Source organism: Triplophysa rosa, linkage group LG16, assembly GCF_024868665.1.
Source record: "Triplophysa rosa linkage group LG16, Trosa_1v2, whole genome shotgun sequence".
NCBI classification, from domain to species: Eukaryota; Metazoa; Chordata; class Actinopteri; order Cypriniformes; family Nemacheilidae; genus Triplophysa; species Triplophysa rosa.
Window position 1 is genome coordinate 5717561 of NC_079905.1, and position 17567 is coordinate 5735127.

General features: G+C 38.6%; 1 protein-coding gene and 1 long non-coding RNA gene across 2 annotated transcripts in view; one reads left to right on the top strand and one right to left on the bottom strand.

Moving 5' to 3' along the window:
* Window positions 1–1581: 1581 nt before the first annotated feature.
* The window catches only part of LOC130567192 (fibrocystin-L-like), a 33706-nt gene continuing 17720 nt past the window's right edge, over window positions 1582–17567 (bottom strand). Inside the window, 36 exon segments of the mRNA XM_057355141.1 lie at window positions 1582–2089; window positions 2214–2367; window positions 2542–2688; window positions 2854–3008; window positions 3094–3483; window positions 3786–3921; window positions 5234–5391; window positions 5572–5736; window positions 5910–6142; window positions 6278–6443; window positions 6540–6656; window positions 6887–6998; window positions 7162–7284; window positions 7377–7525; window positions 7643–7733; window positions 7821–7942; window positions 8024–8147; window positions 8241–8344; window positions 8493–8666; window positions 9597–9726; window positions 9856–9974; window positions 10074–10200; window positions 10400–10548; window positions 11131–11219; window positions 11322–11499; window positions 11617–11776; window positions 12551–12702; window positions 12834–13025; window positions 13201–14230; window positions 14360–14496; window positions 14622–14863; window positions 15079–15208; window positions 16308–16517; window positions 16650–16806; window positions 17013–17169; window positions 17390–17564. Of these exon segments, the coding sequence (XP_057211124.1) occupies window positions 1854–2089; window positions 2214–2367; window positions 2542–2688; window positions 2854–3008; window positions 3094–3483; window positions 3786–3921; window positions 5234–5391; window positions 5572–5736; window positions 5910–6142; window positions 6278–6443; window positions 6540–6656; window positions 6887–6998; window positions 7162–7284; window positions 7377–7525; window positions 7643–7733; window positions 7821–7942; window positions 8024–8147; window positions 8241–8344; window positions 8493–8666; window positions 9597–9726; window positions 9856–9974; window positions 10074–10200; window positions 10400–10548; window positions 11131–11219; window positions 11322–11499; window positions 11617–11776; window positions 12551–12702; window positions 12834–13025; window positions 13201–14230; window positions 14360–14496; window positions 14622–14863; window positions 15079–15208; window positions 16308–16517; window positions 16650–16806; window positions 17013–17169; window positions 17390–17564 (6590 nt within the window). The 3' untranslated portion in view covers window positions 1582–1853.
* LOC130567193 (uncharacterized) lies at window positions 4252–6051 on the top strand. Its single transcript, XR_008964555.1, has 3 exons — window positions 4252–4338; window positions 5603–5710; window positions 5937–6051. It is a non-coding gene; the product is annotated as an uncharacterized LOC130567193 (long non-coding RNA).

Sequence of the window (17567 nt, forward strand, 5' to 3'; positions counted from 1 at the left end):
ACTTTCTTTGTTCAATTTGTTGTCAATCATGAACATTGCTGTCAACAAACATTTGATCTTTCTTTTGTACCCATTCATCATGAAAGTGAAAGTGCGTGAAAGTGCATGAAAGTAAGTGTTTTTAAAGAGTTTCTTTTTTTCTATATTTTTGCAAGAAGTTAATTTCATCATTCAGTATTCCAGATATTCATTGTTTTATTTTTTCCTTTCTTACTTTTGGAATAGAAATATCTTTTTGTAAAACCCTTCTAATGCACAATATGGGGTTTTTGGCCCGTATTCATTCCCTACGTTGATGGTTTCTTTGCTGAATCTTTAAAAAAGAAATGAATTTCATCATTTATTATACATCATTTAGGCTATTAGAAAAACATCACATATATGTAAATATGTTGTCAGATAGTAAAAGTATTTAAATAACTCAATTCCCGGGTCAAAAATAACCAGTTTACTATAGGAACCTTTGATGCACCATGCCACATTTCACAACATAGCTGCTTTTGTGTAATTCTAGCATGTTTTTAACCACTGAAAATATTTTATAGATATATTGTGAGTTTAATTTTGACCCGTGTTTATAAACTTCAAGTAGTAACAAAATTTAAAGTAATTTGTGGTCATTGAAAACTAGAAAATCTGAATTTTCATCATGGAATACATATGGAATAATAAATGCTGAAATAAATTGCTATTTTAAATGATGTTATAGAATCACGCCATATTGGTTAAAAACTAAAGATAGGTCTACCTACACTAGTACAGTAGCCGATGATGATGTGATTTAGTGACTGTTTTCTACATAAAATCACGTAAGAATATTGACCTATAGTCAGGCCTTGTCAAAGATGAAAATCATATTGAAATTAATGGTTGAAATCAAAGTAACTTTGATTCTCATCTCATCGTTTTGACACTTAGCCTGGTTTCCACAGGCAGGGTCACATATTAAAAATAATTGGATTGCACACGAGGTCATAACATTAAAGCCACAGCGCAATTGGAGTTTTTCACGATTGCGAAAACAATTTTTTTGAAACCTTCACCGCTTTCTTACAACCAGAGCTACATTCATAAAAACTCCAAGTCCTCTGTCATAATTAAACAATCGCATCAAAAATATTTATTCTGTGATTGTATCTAATTTACGCCTATCCCAGACTATAATTTATTGCATGCACTGAACCTCAGCATCATACATTGTATTTAGATATTGAAGTTAGTTATAAATACCCAATGACTTCACAATGTATAAGATTTAAGGCAGATGAATAAGCATTTAAGTAACATTTATAATTTTCGATTTTAGATGTTGGTAACCAAACATGTCTGAAAACATCTTGTGTTCCAAAGAAAAAAGTCATTTACAGGTTTAGAACGACTTGAAGGTGAATAGCTGACGACCGATGTAGAGATGTGGGTTTTTTTCGTGAACTATCCCTTGACACCTCATTACGCTGCAAAAATGTGAGAATTTGACATTACCGCCATCTAGTGACCGTTTATGATAACCACTCTAGATGGGACCCACTGATGTCTTATCAAAGCGTAACAGCACAAGAATAATGTGTTGATTTTATTGGTGATACATACAAACAAATATATAATTATAAAGAAAGTGTGTGTGTATATATATATATATATATATATATTCAAGTTGAAAACATATTAAATCAACTTTTGTCAAAAAAAGAGAAATGTTTAATCATTATAGAATGCTCTCAGACTTAAGAGGTATAGCTTAGAAATCATGATATCATAATTATAAAAAATCAACAAAAATAAGTAATTATTATGAATTTTTAAGGGAGAACAGAGAGGGTACATTGTAGTTTTTACGTTGGTTTGAGTTGTTACTAGGTTTTTCTTAACAGGAGGAGTAGAGCAGTTAACAGCATGAGCAGACACACAGATGTTGATGAGATGGATGGACTAGAGTCAAAGATGCTTGAAGAGTCGTCATCCGTGGGGACAACCACAGGGCCCGGAGTCGTAGCTGGATGTCCTGAAGGAGTCGTAACCGCTCTGACAGTAAAGGATCTAGACTGAGCATTCCATTCATTCAGAGTAAATGCTAACGTGAAGTTTCCACCTGTAGAAATGATATAGAGAGCGAGGAACTAAAAGATGAACTAATAACTCTTTTTAGGAACAGCAACATAATACATAGTTTTATGTGTGTCTTCCAACCAGTTTGTAGAAATGAGATGACTCACCGCTGGTTAAGATGGAGAGGTCGGTGTAATTTGCCCAGCAGCCACTGAACAGGATGGTGGTGTTTCCAGAAAGTCCCTGCGCTGGATTCCCATTCGCATCTTTGAGCACAGCTGAGATTGTTAGACTCGTCACACCCACAGACACACAGGTACCCTGAAAACACACACACACGCACACACACACACGAATAAAAACACAGTTTAGCTCAAATACTCTTGATCTTGATATTCTTCTTGAAATTGTACCCTCCCTTATTCACAGTGACACTTTAGCGGTCATAAAAAGTATTCATGAAGTGTGATGTCTTTAGCAAAAGTCCTGTTTCACCTCTGAATCCAAAGCCATGATGCTGGGCTGCACGCTGAGGGGTCCAGGGTACAACGCAGCCACCGGCTGGACCACCATTACCAGAGAAGACACCGTCCTGACCGACTCCATCTGCTGGTCTGCACGAGTCACTTCCTGAGTGGCCGCCTGAGAGACAAATAAGTGGAAAAGTTGGTAAAACATCATTCAATTCAATACATTTTAATAGTTGTTGTCGTCGTCACTTTTCATTTAGTCACCCAATACTGCCTGGCATCTTTATAAAAAATGAAATGCAACTTTAGTGATAACATGAGCTGACTCAAATCTTACCTGACTCCAGGACGGGTCACTGGAAGAGGGCGGAGGAGGGATCATCTCCAGTGACGACACGTTGAAGCCGATGGACTGACTCAGATTCCCTGAGACGGCAGCACGACCAAGTTCATCAGCGACGTTCTTCAGAATCAAAAACTGCTGGTCGTCTTCTGCAAATGTTCAAAATGGTATTTCAGTCGTTGTGAAGTTATCTTACAATTCAATCAATGCTTTATTTACATCGTCTGGTCCTACCAGTGGTGCCGGTGGTGTTGTTGGTGCTGTCGGTGCTGTTCAAGTTGTTTGTGGTGTTGGTGCTAAACGTCTGGACGGGTGGCAGACTGATCTCAATCTCCACCGTCAGTCCAGTAGAGCGCCGTCTTCGTGCACCACCGCCCGCACGGACGATCTTGGTGATTCGAATCATGTTCTGTGGTACTTTGAGGAATGCAGCCAGATTTCTGATCAGATTAGCTCCGAAGAACTCTGCTTCGGTCATGGCTGGGAGGTTAAAGGCCACGACAAGAAGTGGCGAGGTGCGGATCTGGAGCGGCTCTGAGCCTCGAAGAAGTATATACAGCATTTTGTAGTCTGGTTCAAAGAAGTTTGAGCCATGATCAGAGTTAAAACTTGGAAGATATTGACCTTAAGAGAACAGAGAGGAAAAAGCACCACAGTGAGAAACTCCACTGTTGTTTACATTGCAGTATTTTATTTTTTTATGTTGTTGTCCTAAACCTCATTAGTGAGAATGCTTCTTATGTAGTATTATTATTAACTACATATTTCAAAGAAATGTATGCATTAGCATTATTATTAGCATATCATTATTCTTTATGTTTTATAATCATAAAACAGTTTATTTTCATGTTTAAATAATAAATCCCGTTGGTCTTTTTGGCCTGTAGGGGGAGCTGTATTATCTGCATGACTCTACTGTACTCTACCTGGATATGTGGGCTCAAGTGCTGTGTATTCAGTGTTGCCTGCATTCCACTGAGCGTTAGTTGGAGCAACAAGTTTGTTGTTTACATAGACGTCTAACCGCTGAGGGCTTGAGTAAAATACAGCCACCCTAACAGCCTGTATATAACAGAAGTTCAATGTTGAGTGCAATAGTCCTGGATAATATATAAATCCTCTAAACACATAGTGTATAGTAATGTGTCTTTAATGTATGAATGTCTACAAAGATGATACTAGAGGTCGACCGATTCATCGATTTTTCGATAAATCGGTGCCGATAACGATAACAATAACTTTCGTTGATCGGCAAAACTCCCCACATATGTTTTTCCTGGTTGCGTTTGATCCAGACGCAGCAGAGAAAGCTTTACTGTGATATGCAATGAGAAAGTACAGAGTATAACAGCGACCTCTAGAGGCGGAAATAAAATGTAATACTGACAGCTTGTGGAGAATACGTGAAGAACACGTGAGACTGCACTATGCACGGAGCGGCTACATTATTTGCGGATTTAAAAGTTTGACCATGACAAGGTAGAGCACATTGCAGTACACAGGACATGTTAAAAAGTATTTAATTTCATTCTTGTTTGTATTTTGCGCAATAAGTCGACAAAGTAAATCTACGAAGTCTTTAACAGAGCCAGCATATCTACGTGCCACAGTATTATGGCATTATTAAGGCACTCCCCTCCGGAGTCTGCGGAGACTTGGCACACACTTCTGAATATTGCTAAGAGACTAAGTTTGTCAAAGCGCTTTGTATTCTTATGTTGATCATTATGATTACAGCGATCCCAGACTTCGCTGCACATCGAAGCAGATGACGCCATTCATACTATGTATTCATTTATGATGCAGCTTTTAAACAATAGTATTTTCAAGAGTAGTAAGACTATGCTCATCAAGGCTATGTCTAAGTAAAAACTGTTTTGTAATGTTTTGTAAACAATTGATCTCTATCAGTTGTCATTAATTTGATGCAAGAATTTTTTTTTAATGGTCAATGTAGAAAACACCTACTTATATTTTTTGTTTAAACCATACAGTTGAGTTTAATACTTATCAATATAGTTTATATTTAGGTGTTTTGTTAAAAGAAACGTTACCGTTTCATGGTTCAGGCAATACTGTTTATTGTTGTAGGCTAGCCCAATAAACGTCCTTGCTATTTTACTTAGTGTTATGTTTTGATTCAGAATCAATAAAAAAACTATAGTTAATTAATCGTTATCGGCAGGTACTGCCCACATTAGTTATCGTTATCAGCAAAATCCAATATCGGCCGACCTCTAGATGATAGCATAGATGTTTGTTTTCCCAAACATTCCTTTAATTATGGTTCAACGTGAAATTAAATAAAATGATTACAAAGGAAGTTACCCTCTAGATGCGGTGTCTATTGTAGTGTCTTAAGTAACAGACTAACCTCTGTAGGTTTAGCATCGAGCATCATAAGTCTCATCTTCTGTGGTGTTGTGCTGGTGAAAAAGATATCAAAGGATTTATTGGTGGCCACAATGGCATGAAAGAGAGAGACTCTTCTCCTACAGGCGTAGCCTGTGCACCAGCCGTGGTCTTGTGGACCTGTAATGATATAAGATGTTCACAGTTAGTTTAAAATTAAACAACATAACAATGACATCCTTCCAGATTCTGTAAAATCCTAAACTAGATAAGATAATAGTCTGTATCTTGAAATCATTTATATAGGAGATTTAATGTAATTTAATGTAAAGTTAATGAAAAGTTGTTAGTGGCTTATACCATTCAGCAGATCTACATATGTGTCCCCCAGGATGGCCACAGGTGAAAGACGTCTTGTCTCTGTATCTGCGTCTAGACTTTCAATGACCAGCATCTGATAATTCAGTCCAAAGCACTTGTAGCTCTGCCAGGTGCTCATGTAAGTACACGAGTCTCTGATCACACCTGTACACATAAAACATCATACTCACATGTTAAGCGCAAGAGAGAAAAATATTACTAGAGCAATGAAAATGCCCAAAACACCAAATCATGGTTGTGATGAAGATTTAACACTTGCAGTTTCATAATATATTAATGTTGTTTGTGGAAAAAAACAAGATTGCATTTTGATGTACCTTTATTAGGAGCTATTTGATTGACAGGTATGCGGCTGCCGTTGAGAGCAGTGAGCATGACTTTAGGGATGCGGTAATCGCCCAGTCCATGTCGCGCATCCCCGTTCCACTCGTACTCTGAATAGGGCACCACTGCTCCGACTGCACCCAGAAAACTTCCATCCAGATCCTTCAACATGGTCTTCTTCTTAGCATCACAGTCCATGTCCACACAGTCTGATGGGTTCACTTTACTATGGTAAGAGCAAATTTATCACTTTTACTTCTGAATGTATTTTTGCTCATATTTACAGTCACGGTTGTTTATTGATGTAACAAAAAATTCCCTGTATGGGACACTGTGTTAAGAAAAGGACAAACCCGTTTACCTCAGATCAGGGTTATGAATGAATGCTAGAGATTCTTCTGTGCTGTCTATCTTGGTGATTCTCTCAACACTGATTGGATGTTGTAAATCCTCATTTCGTGGGTTGCTCATGAACATGTAGTTTCTTTCAGTGGAACACACATTCTTGAAGCCAACAAATGTTGTCTCTGGGGATAGAAACAGACTTTAGCAAGATTTTAGCAGCTTGTAGCAGATTCCATTTGTAAATCTAGAGATTGAACACATTTTGAAAGGATGCTTACCGGAGACTGTCAGCAAACCAGCTATGGCGTTGTAGCTCATGAGTCCAGGATGAGGTTTCTGTGGTGCGTTGTTGTGGCTAGATGCAAACGTCGGCCAGCAAACTCCAGACCTGCCACCTGTTGCACAAAGAAAGTGCACTGAAATCTAAAAGTCGGTTTCTTTTAGTTTATTTAGTGCAAAATAACACTGAAAACATTGACTTCAAGCTTACTGTAAAAGTTGCTTAGGATAAAATCATGTGGCAAATGCAAAAAGGTAAAAAAAACACTTAAAAATTTAAATATCACATATTGTTAAATATCAATAAAAAAGTTTGTTGTTGTTTTACAGCTCTATTGTACTGTACCTTTAGGGGGTCGTGGTGCTCTGTGGCTTTCACTGAGTGAAACATAGGTCTCAGTTGTTGCCAGTGTGTCCAAACAGTTGAAATTGGGGCTGCTGCCTACAATCAGAGACCCCTGAAAAAAAACAAGAAAATTATTTTAAGCATTAACTTAAAAATGATATAATAATTGATACAAGTGATTTATTGATGTAACAATCTTAATGTTAGAAAGCAGTTTGATGTTTATTTGGTAACACCTAGACAGACATTTTGGCTTTGCATGAGTGCATCCTCACCTGTACACTAACGGTTTTATCTGCGTACTCGTGGCTGACAGATGGAGGTCTGTAGATAATAGGCATGATGCCCATTCCATTATCAACAAGGGTCACGTTAGAAATGAACACATTCATGGAGACCTGGAGGACAGGAGAGGACAAAATCTATCTTCCGAGAATCTACAAAATGCTTATATGGGCAATTTAAGACACTTGTGGATTGTTTATCATACTTGAACATAAATGCCAAAATCAAAACTCCTCCAGACGGTGAAACCCTGGATTTGTGAGCAACCAACAAGTCCGTCTTTATTCATGTAAACTCCATACAGACCACCATGTGCTTCATTCTCACTCCATTGTGACGTTAAACGTGGAGATCCTGTTGACAAATGGAAATTTAAGTCGTAAATAGTTCATAAGCCTTTAAGTTACTTTCATTTTTATTAGAGTAACCATAAATGTAATCTATTCAATTAAATATACCAGTCTTATATACCTGGACAAGGTTCTCCATCAATTCTGAATCCCACTCGTTCATAGCCAGCAACAATATTCCCTTGAAGAATCACGTTGGTTGCTTCATTTACCTTCAACACATAAACAGTAATAATTATTTAATGCTGTTTTAGAAAATTAGTTGTACAGTGTGTTTTTTGTTATTAATATATTTTTACCTCAATGGCTGCATTCCATTCAATGTTAAAAGTCTCCGCTGCTCCATTGTAGGATCCGGGCCACAGTGTCAGAGTAACCAGATTTCTGCGGGCAGCAATGTTATCACCCCATATTCTGATTCCTTAAGAATAAAAAATGCAGATAGGAAAAGCATAGTGATTACATTTTGTTCAGTAACAAACACAACAAACAGTTTCAGTACCTTCTCCAACAGTGTGATGAATCACGTTGTCATCGATATTCAGTCCATCTGTTCCGAACACCCCAATAGCAGGAGCGAAGCCATCATGAAAAGCACATCCCTTGATGTAGGACTCAACAGCCACCTGTAAAAAATGTGTTAATGCATAACAGTTCTCAATGTGTTATGCAGAAAAGCATCCATCACGCATGTGAATAAAGATTTTGTGTTCTCTCACATTTCCCAGGTTCAAAAATGCCAGAGAGTAGCGCGGTTCTGACGGGTCGTTCCATCCCTCCTGTCCTGTGTGGTAGAACTCAACGTTTCTGATCTGGGCTCTTCCTGTAACGCAAGCATCGTAATTACAGGTCAATTTACAAATATGATTCTTCAATTTACAAAAATTAATCACTTTATTTGTCACTAACCGACAGGTGACCTTCTAAAGAATTACAGAAAGGTTTTGTATTCTTTTTTTATAAGGTTTTACCTCTGTATGTTATTCTTCTTTCTGTGAAGGTTCCCACCAGCACTCTTGCTCCATAAGACTGTGTGTTCATTTCTGGATATTCCTGTCCAATGATCTTGATGTTCCTGGTCAGAAGAGCCACATTTCCAGCAAGCTGATAGCTTCTAGAAGATCCTGGCACACTGTACCTTTGTCCTGTATGACCACAGTCGTGTGTTAGATAATACATTTAAAATATTGGTAGCTTGCTATTGTACGTCTGAAGTTGTTCAAGGTAAACATTAAACTACCGTCTAAACTTATTCCAGTGTCAATACTTTAACACACTATCATCCACCACCGGCACATTAATAGAAATCATACATTATGAGAATACATTGTTTTTGACCAACATGATTAAAATCTATAAAATACACCAAATAGTGCCATCGGTTTCCTCTCTTTATTATTTTAGCATTATTTTCCACATGTATTTTTACAGCACCTATTTACAAACTCCTGTAAGTAGTTACGTCATCACGCCAGTAATGGTGGCCTCTGCAGGTTAAAATGAGTATTACATGTTGAGTTAAAATATTTCAGTTGATACCTCCCAATACCCTTCTTATTGTATACCAAGATGTTTTACAATTTATTTACCACAATAACCATAGTTTTGATGCAAGTTTATCATCTTTAAATGTCAGATTTGGGCAGCTAAAGTTTAAAGGTATACTTCACCCCAAAAAATGAAAATTCTGTCATCATTTACCTACATTCGAGTTGTTCCAAATCTGTATACTTTTTTTGTTCTGATGAACACAGAGAAAGATATTTGGAAGAATACTTATAACCAGACAGATTTTGACTCCCATAGTAGGAAAAAATACAATGGTAGTCAAAAGTGCCCCAGAACTGTCTTACATTCTTCAAAATGTCTTCTTTCGTGTTCAACAGAACAAAAAAAATGGGGGGCAAGATCTGTTTGGTTATAAACATTCTTCCAAATATGTTTCTCTGTGTTCATCAGAACAAAGAAATGTATACAGATTTGGAACAATTCGAAGGTGAGTGAGTAAATGATGACAGAATTTTAATTTTGGGGTGAAGTATCCCTTTAAGAATCTCAGATCTACAGGACCTTACCGATGTGTGTGTATGTTACAGGCCGGTCCAGGGTCAGTGTGCGGTCGAGATCTGAGACTCCAGTTATGGTGCGGATTTCTGTTTGCCATGGGTCATAACTGGTGGTGGATAGCAGAATCTTATCTCCAACCTAAAGGTAAGACATAAAGTGTGTTTTAATGCAAAGAAATAGAACAAGTTTAATATGTGATAAATTCTATTAAATTGTTCTCTTAGGTTCTCTTAAGTGCTGTTTTGTCATCTGTAAAGAGCTTCTGACCTTCCAGTCAACAGCTTCCTCCAGAAAGAGCGTGTTGTTTCCTGCCTGGACTGTTCTAGTCAGTTTAGTGTGATACACATTGTGTGGCATGCCATACAGATCAAGAGATCCAAACACACCTGGAAAATGGCAATGTTCAATTTCTTATAAACAAACCTATTTATGAGTGCTATTTCTTATGTTTGGTGTAACTGCATATGCAAAATCTCAGCACTTACCCATCACTTTAGACCCTTGGTTTATGTCAGACAACAGCCAATCTGGTGTGCGATGGTTTCCTTTCAGTATGATCTGTAGTTCACCTCTGAAGGGCTGATCAGCCCATCCAGCGATTAGACGTCCACCCTTGATTTCATTTAATTAAGAACAATAGTGTATTAGACTTTAAGGGAATGTGTCTTCAATAAGTTTGTTTGTTCTAACTACGCCGATTTTTTAAAAGTATTAAGAGTAATGGTACGCTAATTTATAATGGTATAAGCTAATTTAGCAGTCTATTGTCAGTTAAATGAATTATGGGATACAATTTGCTGTAGATTCTTACCTGAATGGAGATGTATGTGGCAGGCAAAACGATATTGTTATATTGTGAGCCACTGACGGTGCCGTTGTTTGTATCGGGAATCTCTAGAACTCCAACTATTTTCAGCTTGTTCAGTGTAGGTATTACAACATCTACAACCACCCATTTCTCTTTAAGACAAAGTGGGACATTTTTAGTTTTTTAGTTTAGTTTGTATCATTGAATAAAGCTGTTTAGTTGTGTCAACCCGAAGGCCTATGAGTGGGTTCCTCTGGAAATTTCCCCATTTTTCAAATAGTAAAATAAAACAAATAAGCAATGAATAAAACTCTGAAGCTAAAAAAAGAAGTTGCTATAGTATGTATAAGGATTAGTGGTTGTTTGATTTGTCGATAATGTAAACCTGAGTAGTTGTTTGCCACTTTTTAACTCAAGGGCTTCTGAATTCACCTTTGATATATGACTGTGTGTAATACACACAAAATATGAATTTTAAGTTCTGTTAAAACTTTATATTAAAACCTAAAGAGGAAAACGTTGTCTGGATAAGCCCATTGTCTGGGTTTTAGGACCTAAACAGCTTTGTTTTTATTGTCTTTGCATAGTGTGACAAGCAGAGCGGGACGAGATGGGTTTTTTTTGTTTGTTTATTTTATTAAAAGTTTGGTTTAATGTTCGCCGGTTCCCGCCTCCTTCTTCCCGTTTATAGGAACATTGTTACACATAGGATTTGAGGTGTTAGAGTTACTTGCCTGTTGGAATGACCACATCAGAGCCTGTTTGTGGTACGGTGAAGTTGTTTTCTGGGCTTGACCTCCAGAATGACGCATTTGACCAGAGACTACATCCAACATATGTTTTATGAAGTCAACATCAAGTAATGGAAGGTAAGTCAATGTAATAATTTTGAACATAAAAAAAAATGTGCCATGTGTATACATACATGAAGTTTGCAGGTCTTCGGCTGGGCGTTGGAGCTAAAGTAGCTGGTGGAGGTTGTGTTGGTGTGATACACCTGGGATAGTAACACTGATACACATTGAAGCTGACTAATCTGTCTTTAAGCGACCGGTCCACACTGTTCCTTCTCATCCGGTTAGCTAGACGGTCTCTTCCAGACACTAGTCAAAATATGACAAACTTGAATCATTTATTATAAAGATATTTGAACATTAAGCTATAGCATTTAATACGATATGGTTAAATTAGCAAATGTTTTTGGTGATGAATAGTTTTACCCATGTAATAGAGATTGTTTGTAGACTGGTTGAAGTACCAGTCCCCATTTACATTCACAGCAGGGTTTAGGGGTTGAGAGGAACCATTTCGTTTATCTATAATTTGGAACTGGTCGGGTGTTTGAGTAAGGTTGTGATTCAGAATTACAAAATTCTCTGGCTGTCAGGAGAGAAAAGAAAAATGAGACTTACTAAATGATAAAACAAATCAAGCGTATAGTGTTAGTTCTGGCAGGTCACGGGAGTCAAGCCCGCATCACCTGATCCTAATCTTCCTATAGAAATATGACGCAATCACAGCTTCCGTTTAAATTTCATTCAGCTACATCAGCAGCTTTTCGCGTTGCTCAGGAGTAAATTACCCTCCTCCATCCCCAGCTCCACCTCACATTTTCAATTGGGACTTGACTGTTATTCCTTTTCACAGTCTCAATTACTTTACATTACGTGTTACACTTAAATGTCATTAAGAACTAATGACATCTTCTTGTTCTGTTCTGTTTACCCTGAGGGGGGTTATCACTGCGCTCCCTGCTCTTATTCATGTTGGCTGCATGTATGGGCAGGGAGTTTTTTTGCCCAGAACAGAACCATACCGCCAATCTAAAATGTATACGAATTGTCAATCATTTTTGACGGCAGTGACAGAAATGAATAGTTCACCAAAATTAAACATAGCAGCTTGTTTTAATAAAGACACACTATATAGTATATTGTGTCCAAGTCTTTTAAAGCCGTATGGGAGCTTTATGTGAGGAACACAACATAATTGTTATCATTTTAAATTGAATGACATTTTATTTTCTATGTCAAACAAAGCCATTGTAAAGACTTGGAATATAGTGCACAAGTCTTCTATATTGTTCCTTTAATGGTTTTAAATGCAGAAAACCAATATGTGGGTTTAATGCAATATTAGGAATGCACACTTTACCTTAAAGCCATAGATCATTGCATTATATGAGATGTTGGTGATTTGGGAACCACGCTCAAACTGCCAGTTGTAGGTTTGGCTTGTAGGCACCATCGCCATCCAGCCATTTGTGTGAGTCACCATCTTTTGAAGGAAAGGTAGCACACACGACCCTAAAAAGAGATTTTGGGTCTGTCATTACAAAGTACATGAAGGCAGAGTGAATTGTACGAAAATGCATCTGACAAATGCGCACGCATCTTTTTACACTCAATCAGCTCAAAAGTTGCTTATTTCACCCTACCAATAGAGTTGGTGAGAATCACATTGTTAGCCCAAAGTGAAGATGGCGCAGAATTGTAAAAAATCAGCCGGTGGAAGTTAGTGGTGTTGTCACATACAGCTCCAGGGACGCCAACACTCCAATCAACTGCTTGAGTACAGTGACTTGGGTCGAGTAGGTTACTCATCGGCACCACCTTGGAGTTCATGTTACCTTTTTATAAATATAAAGAGACTGTTATGTACAGTATAAGCTTTTATAGTGAGATTTAAATTAATTCATAAATTTGATATATAACATATATATATACTGTATATATATATATATATATATATATATATACAGTATATAAAATAATCTGTTATCTTAATCTGTAAAAGGTCTGGACCTGTCAGGGATCCATCAGTATCTATGAGCGCCACCTCGTGCTCCCATCTGAATCTGGCCTTGTTGGGTGATTGATAGTATTGGATTCCACTGAATCTGGCGCTCCAGCCTCCACAGCGGAACGTGCAGGTTCCAATGACTTCTGCCACCCCGACAGCTGCACACGATGAGCGGTTGAAGCTCATAAACTTGGTGTTTATGACACTCATGCCATCATCCAGAGGGAGAACAACACCATGAGTGGTGCAGTAATCATTTCCCAGTCCCAGCTCGTCTACGTGACCCACTATTGTGCTATTTACCACAGCTGCACCTGCTTCCAGCCCCCATCCACTGACATAGGTCCGAATGATCCTCTTGGCCTCCACTCCTGCTTTCTCATTATTGACCATGAGGAACTCACTGAACTGCACAGCTCCAACATTCACCCACTCAGCTCCTTTCTCATTGTTCCAGGACGTCAGGCGACGGAAGACAGCTGGTGCCGGCGTTACGGAGTTACAGAGACCATTACGCACGGGGAAATACTCTTGGAAGATCCACAAGCCAAACCAGCCCTGTGAATGCACAGTATTGTTGAAGAACTGCCCAAGTGGTACTCTCTTCTGACAGATGTTGGCATCATAGGATGGGCCATCAGGGTTATTGTTCATGCGGTACCAGAAACCGAAGTGACTTCCACCGGCTGCAGCATTGTGTCTAATGATGTTATTTGGGTTTGTTACCCAGTATGCAGCTGGAGTCACGTCATCATTTAGCAAACTTGTGCTCTGTCTTACAAATACTGCCAGATTATACTGCAAGATGTTTCCTGTCTCAATGCCATCTTCAATAAAGAAGGCTCCACCCTTAATGTCGTAGATGACGTTGTGCTCCACCAGCAGGTTGTGAGTGTTGTGGATAGTAACAGCACGGTTATAAGATTGATGAATGGCACAGCCACGCACATACGACTTGTACTGAACATTTCCCATTAGATGCCAGTGGATTGGGTAGCGTCCCAGACGGAACGCCTGTCCAGCATGAAAAATCTGAAGGAGGGAGGACAATCATAAAAATAATGCCATGATTGAATGTATAATATAATAAAGATCTCAAATGGACTTGGAAACTAAAGGTAGTCATTTGGGTTTGTTTACAGTCATTCATCAAACTGTTACCTCAACGTATTCAATTCTTCCAATTGACAGGTTTTGGTTTGGTTGTGGTGGATGGAACATGATGCAGCCACCAAACTCATCACTTCCTACTTCCTCTCCAAACCTCCCCTGGAAACATGTCTGGACTGCAAATTCCCCTGTAAGAAAATATAAATATATGAATATCTATAATACAATTTATTGGAATGTGGTTGCCAGATTGGTTGGCCAAGTGATTTTCAATGAGCATGAATAACTCTCTAAACTGGAGAAACAACCAAACCTGTGTTGAATCCGGCAGGGCATGCTGGTATCTGATCATTCCACTCCTGGTTGTTGGATCCACGGATAACAATGTTTCTGGTAAGAAGTCCCACCTCTGCTCTTGCTTGAAAAGCAGTCCCATCAGGCAGATTGACGGACACACCCAGATGAGTGTAGGTGAGGGGTTCGGTCAGATTGAGGGTCCTGCCGTCATCTGAAACTGAAGCAATTCTCCTCAACTCATTCTCTCTCTGGCTGTGTCTGTGGATTCATAAGAAATATTTCTGAAAATAATTTGCTTGCTTTTCTGAACATTAATGCTTAAATATTCTTATAGATAACAGCCTAATTTTCATTTTAGCTGCTCATTCCAAGTTCCTAGTTTGAAGTTTGGTTTCTATAAGATTCAGTGGTTTCTCTTCAATGAACCTGAAACTGAGTTTCACTCCAGCTTTCTCGGTGCATTCATACTGTACCTGTGCCCTGTGGAAGCAATGACAATTTCATCTCCAGCCTTCCAGGTGACGGCATCCATCAGTGTCAGAGTGCTGGAGACACTTTGTGCAGTCTGAGAAAGACGAGTCCATGTTACAGGTACTGGGATTCCTGAAGAAACACAATTATAGAAAAACCTTAAACAAAACATGTCACTGTAGGGAGAGTGTGAACTGTGGTGTCTGTATCAGGGAAATGTAGCACCTAAGTGAAGTCATCCTAGGGGCTTTGTTATTTAACCAATGCTTTAGGCACTGTAATGTAGGTCATTTCTAAATCTGTGAGGATTACCTCATTTTCTACAGAGGGTTGTGTTTCTGACTTTGATATTTTGACTCTTGAATTGAATAAAATCACAGTTTATTCACATAATAAACTAAACTGACAGAGTTTGTCTGCAGTGATAGCTGCCCACTGCTCCGGGTGTACGTGTGTTCACCACTTGCTGTGCGTGTGTTCACTACTCACTGGATGGGTTAAATGCAGAGGTCACATTTCGGGTATGGGTCACCATATCTGACAAATAGGTCACTTTCACTATTACACTAATGAAAGCAAAGGGTGATGTATCAAAACATTTGACATAGCACTTAATTTGAGTGCTAAATTTCACTTATACTTACAGTATTTGATGTGCTCACTATATAATTTGAAAAAAATAGATATTACTATATTGATATGAAAAAATGATATTAAATAAAATTTTAAACATTGTGAATGTTTCTTCACAATTATGCTTTTAGACGGTGCACTGCATAGGCTATATACAGGATGTGTCAAGGGTATTTTCTTTATTTTCAACATTAAACCAACACTTTAGAACTTTTGCTTACAGCTTCCCCCATGTGGTTGATAAGCGCAATTCTCTGTTACCAGTGTTGTAAATAATGTCGCTGTACAAGCATCCCCGTGGCCAGCGCAATACACGTGAATTTATTTACTAAGATGATGGAACCGGCAAATGCAGAAACGTTGTTTGGAAACCATATTGCACTCTTCTGCAGGCAGGGGATGGGCGGAGCTGTGTGTACCGACCCGAACACAGAACTTACAGAGTATGGTTGTAGCCGCTATGAAGCTACTCAGGTAGCAGTGGCAGTAGAATTTGTCCGGTTAAGAGTTGTTCTACCACTGAAATCATTTTAGAGACATTTTTTTAAGGTCAAAAAACTACAAAGTGTTGCTTTAATACTGTACTGTACAAGCATACCATGCAGATCCAGCACTCCCTCTCTGACAGCCAGGGTCTTGGCACCATAGACAGGAAGTTCTTTAGACCGCAGGTGTCCGTGCAGTGTGATGATGGCTTTATGCTGGAAGGGCTGCTGCTCTGTGCCTATCTGTAAAGCTCCACCATCTTTGATCAGAATGTTCTCCGCCTGTAGCTCAATATCTGCCTCGTCAAAAATCAGCCGCCCGCCTTAAAAGAAAAATGATAACATTCACAAAGCCGTCAGTGTATAACGTGTGTTGGTGTGCTGGCTTAAGGTTATTTACCTTTGGAATTCATGCCATATATTTATGAAGGTAGAATTTGTCTAAATGAACACACCCTGGATTAGGAGCATCTTTAGGACAGGGGTGCTGGTGTCCAACAGGATGGTCTGACCAGCAGTGATTACAGCAAATGTGCCCTTCTCAGGAGGAGAGAGACCACCCCACGTATAGGGAGATGACCACACGTCAATGTAGAAGAAATCAGCACGGTCCTGATAAACAGAAGAAACATCTTCAGCACTGGCTGTACTTGTCAGCAGTAATTTAATCAACTACAACTCAGTTTTAGTTTCAGGGGGGTTAAGAGTTATAGGTCAATTTTGGCTGATAGTTCTCTTTAGGTATTTTAAACCTTCTTGGTTAGTTTGTAGTTATTTAAATTTCGGATAATCTGATATTAAATATATCTTGGTGTTACCATTCTGGCGATTCCTCTGTTTCCTATCAGGACTCGCACTTTAGTTTCCTGGGATTTTGGTTGATCGTTGGTCACACAAATAATCTGTGTCTCATTGGCTGACTGGACGTCGCAGACAGATCCCGCAATAGTCACAGTAACTTCACTGGTGTTTGCACTACAGGTGAGACAAGAAAAGTAAATTAAACATTTTTAAGGCTTCATTTATCAAATTCATCTGTAGCCACTGTGTATGATTATCAACTGCTGATATTGATATTTTAAGATTTATAAGATGTTAAATATTGTAATATTGCACACATTAATGTACATTTATTTATTTATTAGTTTAGTTCTATACAGATTTTTGCTGTTTTATTGTAATTCTGGTCTGTCACCGAAAACCTGAGCCTGTAATAGTGAGTCTGGTTCCTCCAGCTGTTCCTCCCCTGCGTGGTGTGACATCAGTGATCACAGGGGTTAAAGAGGATCTGTATGTGTAGCCGGCTGTGATGCTGACTGTATCATTTCCATTCATCACTGAAACCATGCAGACCTGCTCGGTTTCATTCCCTG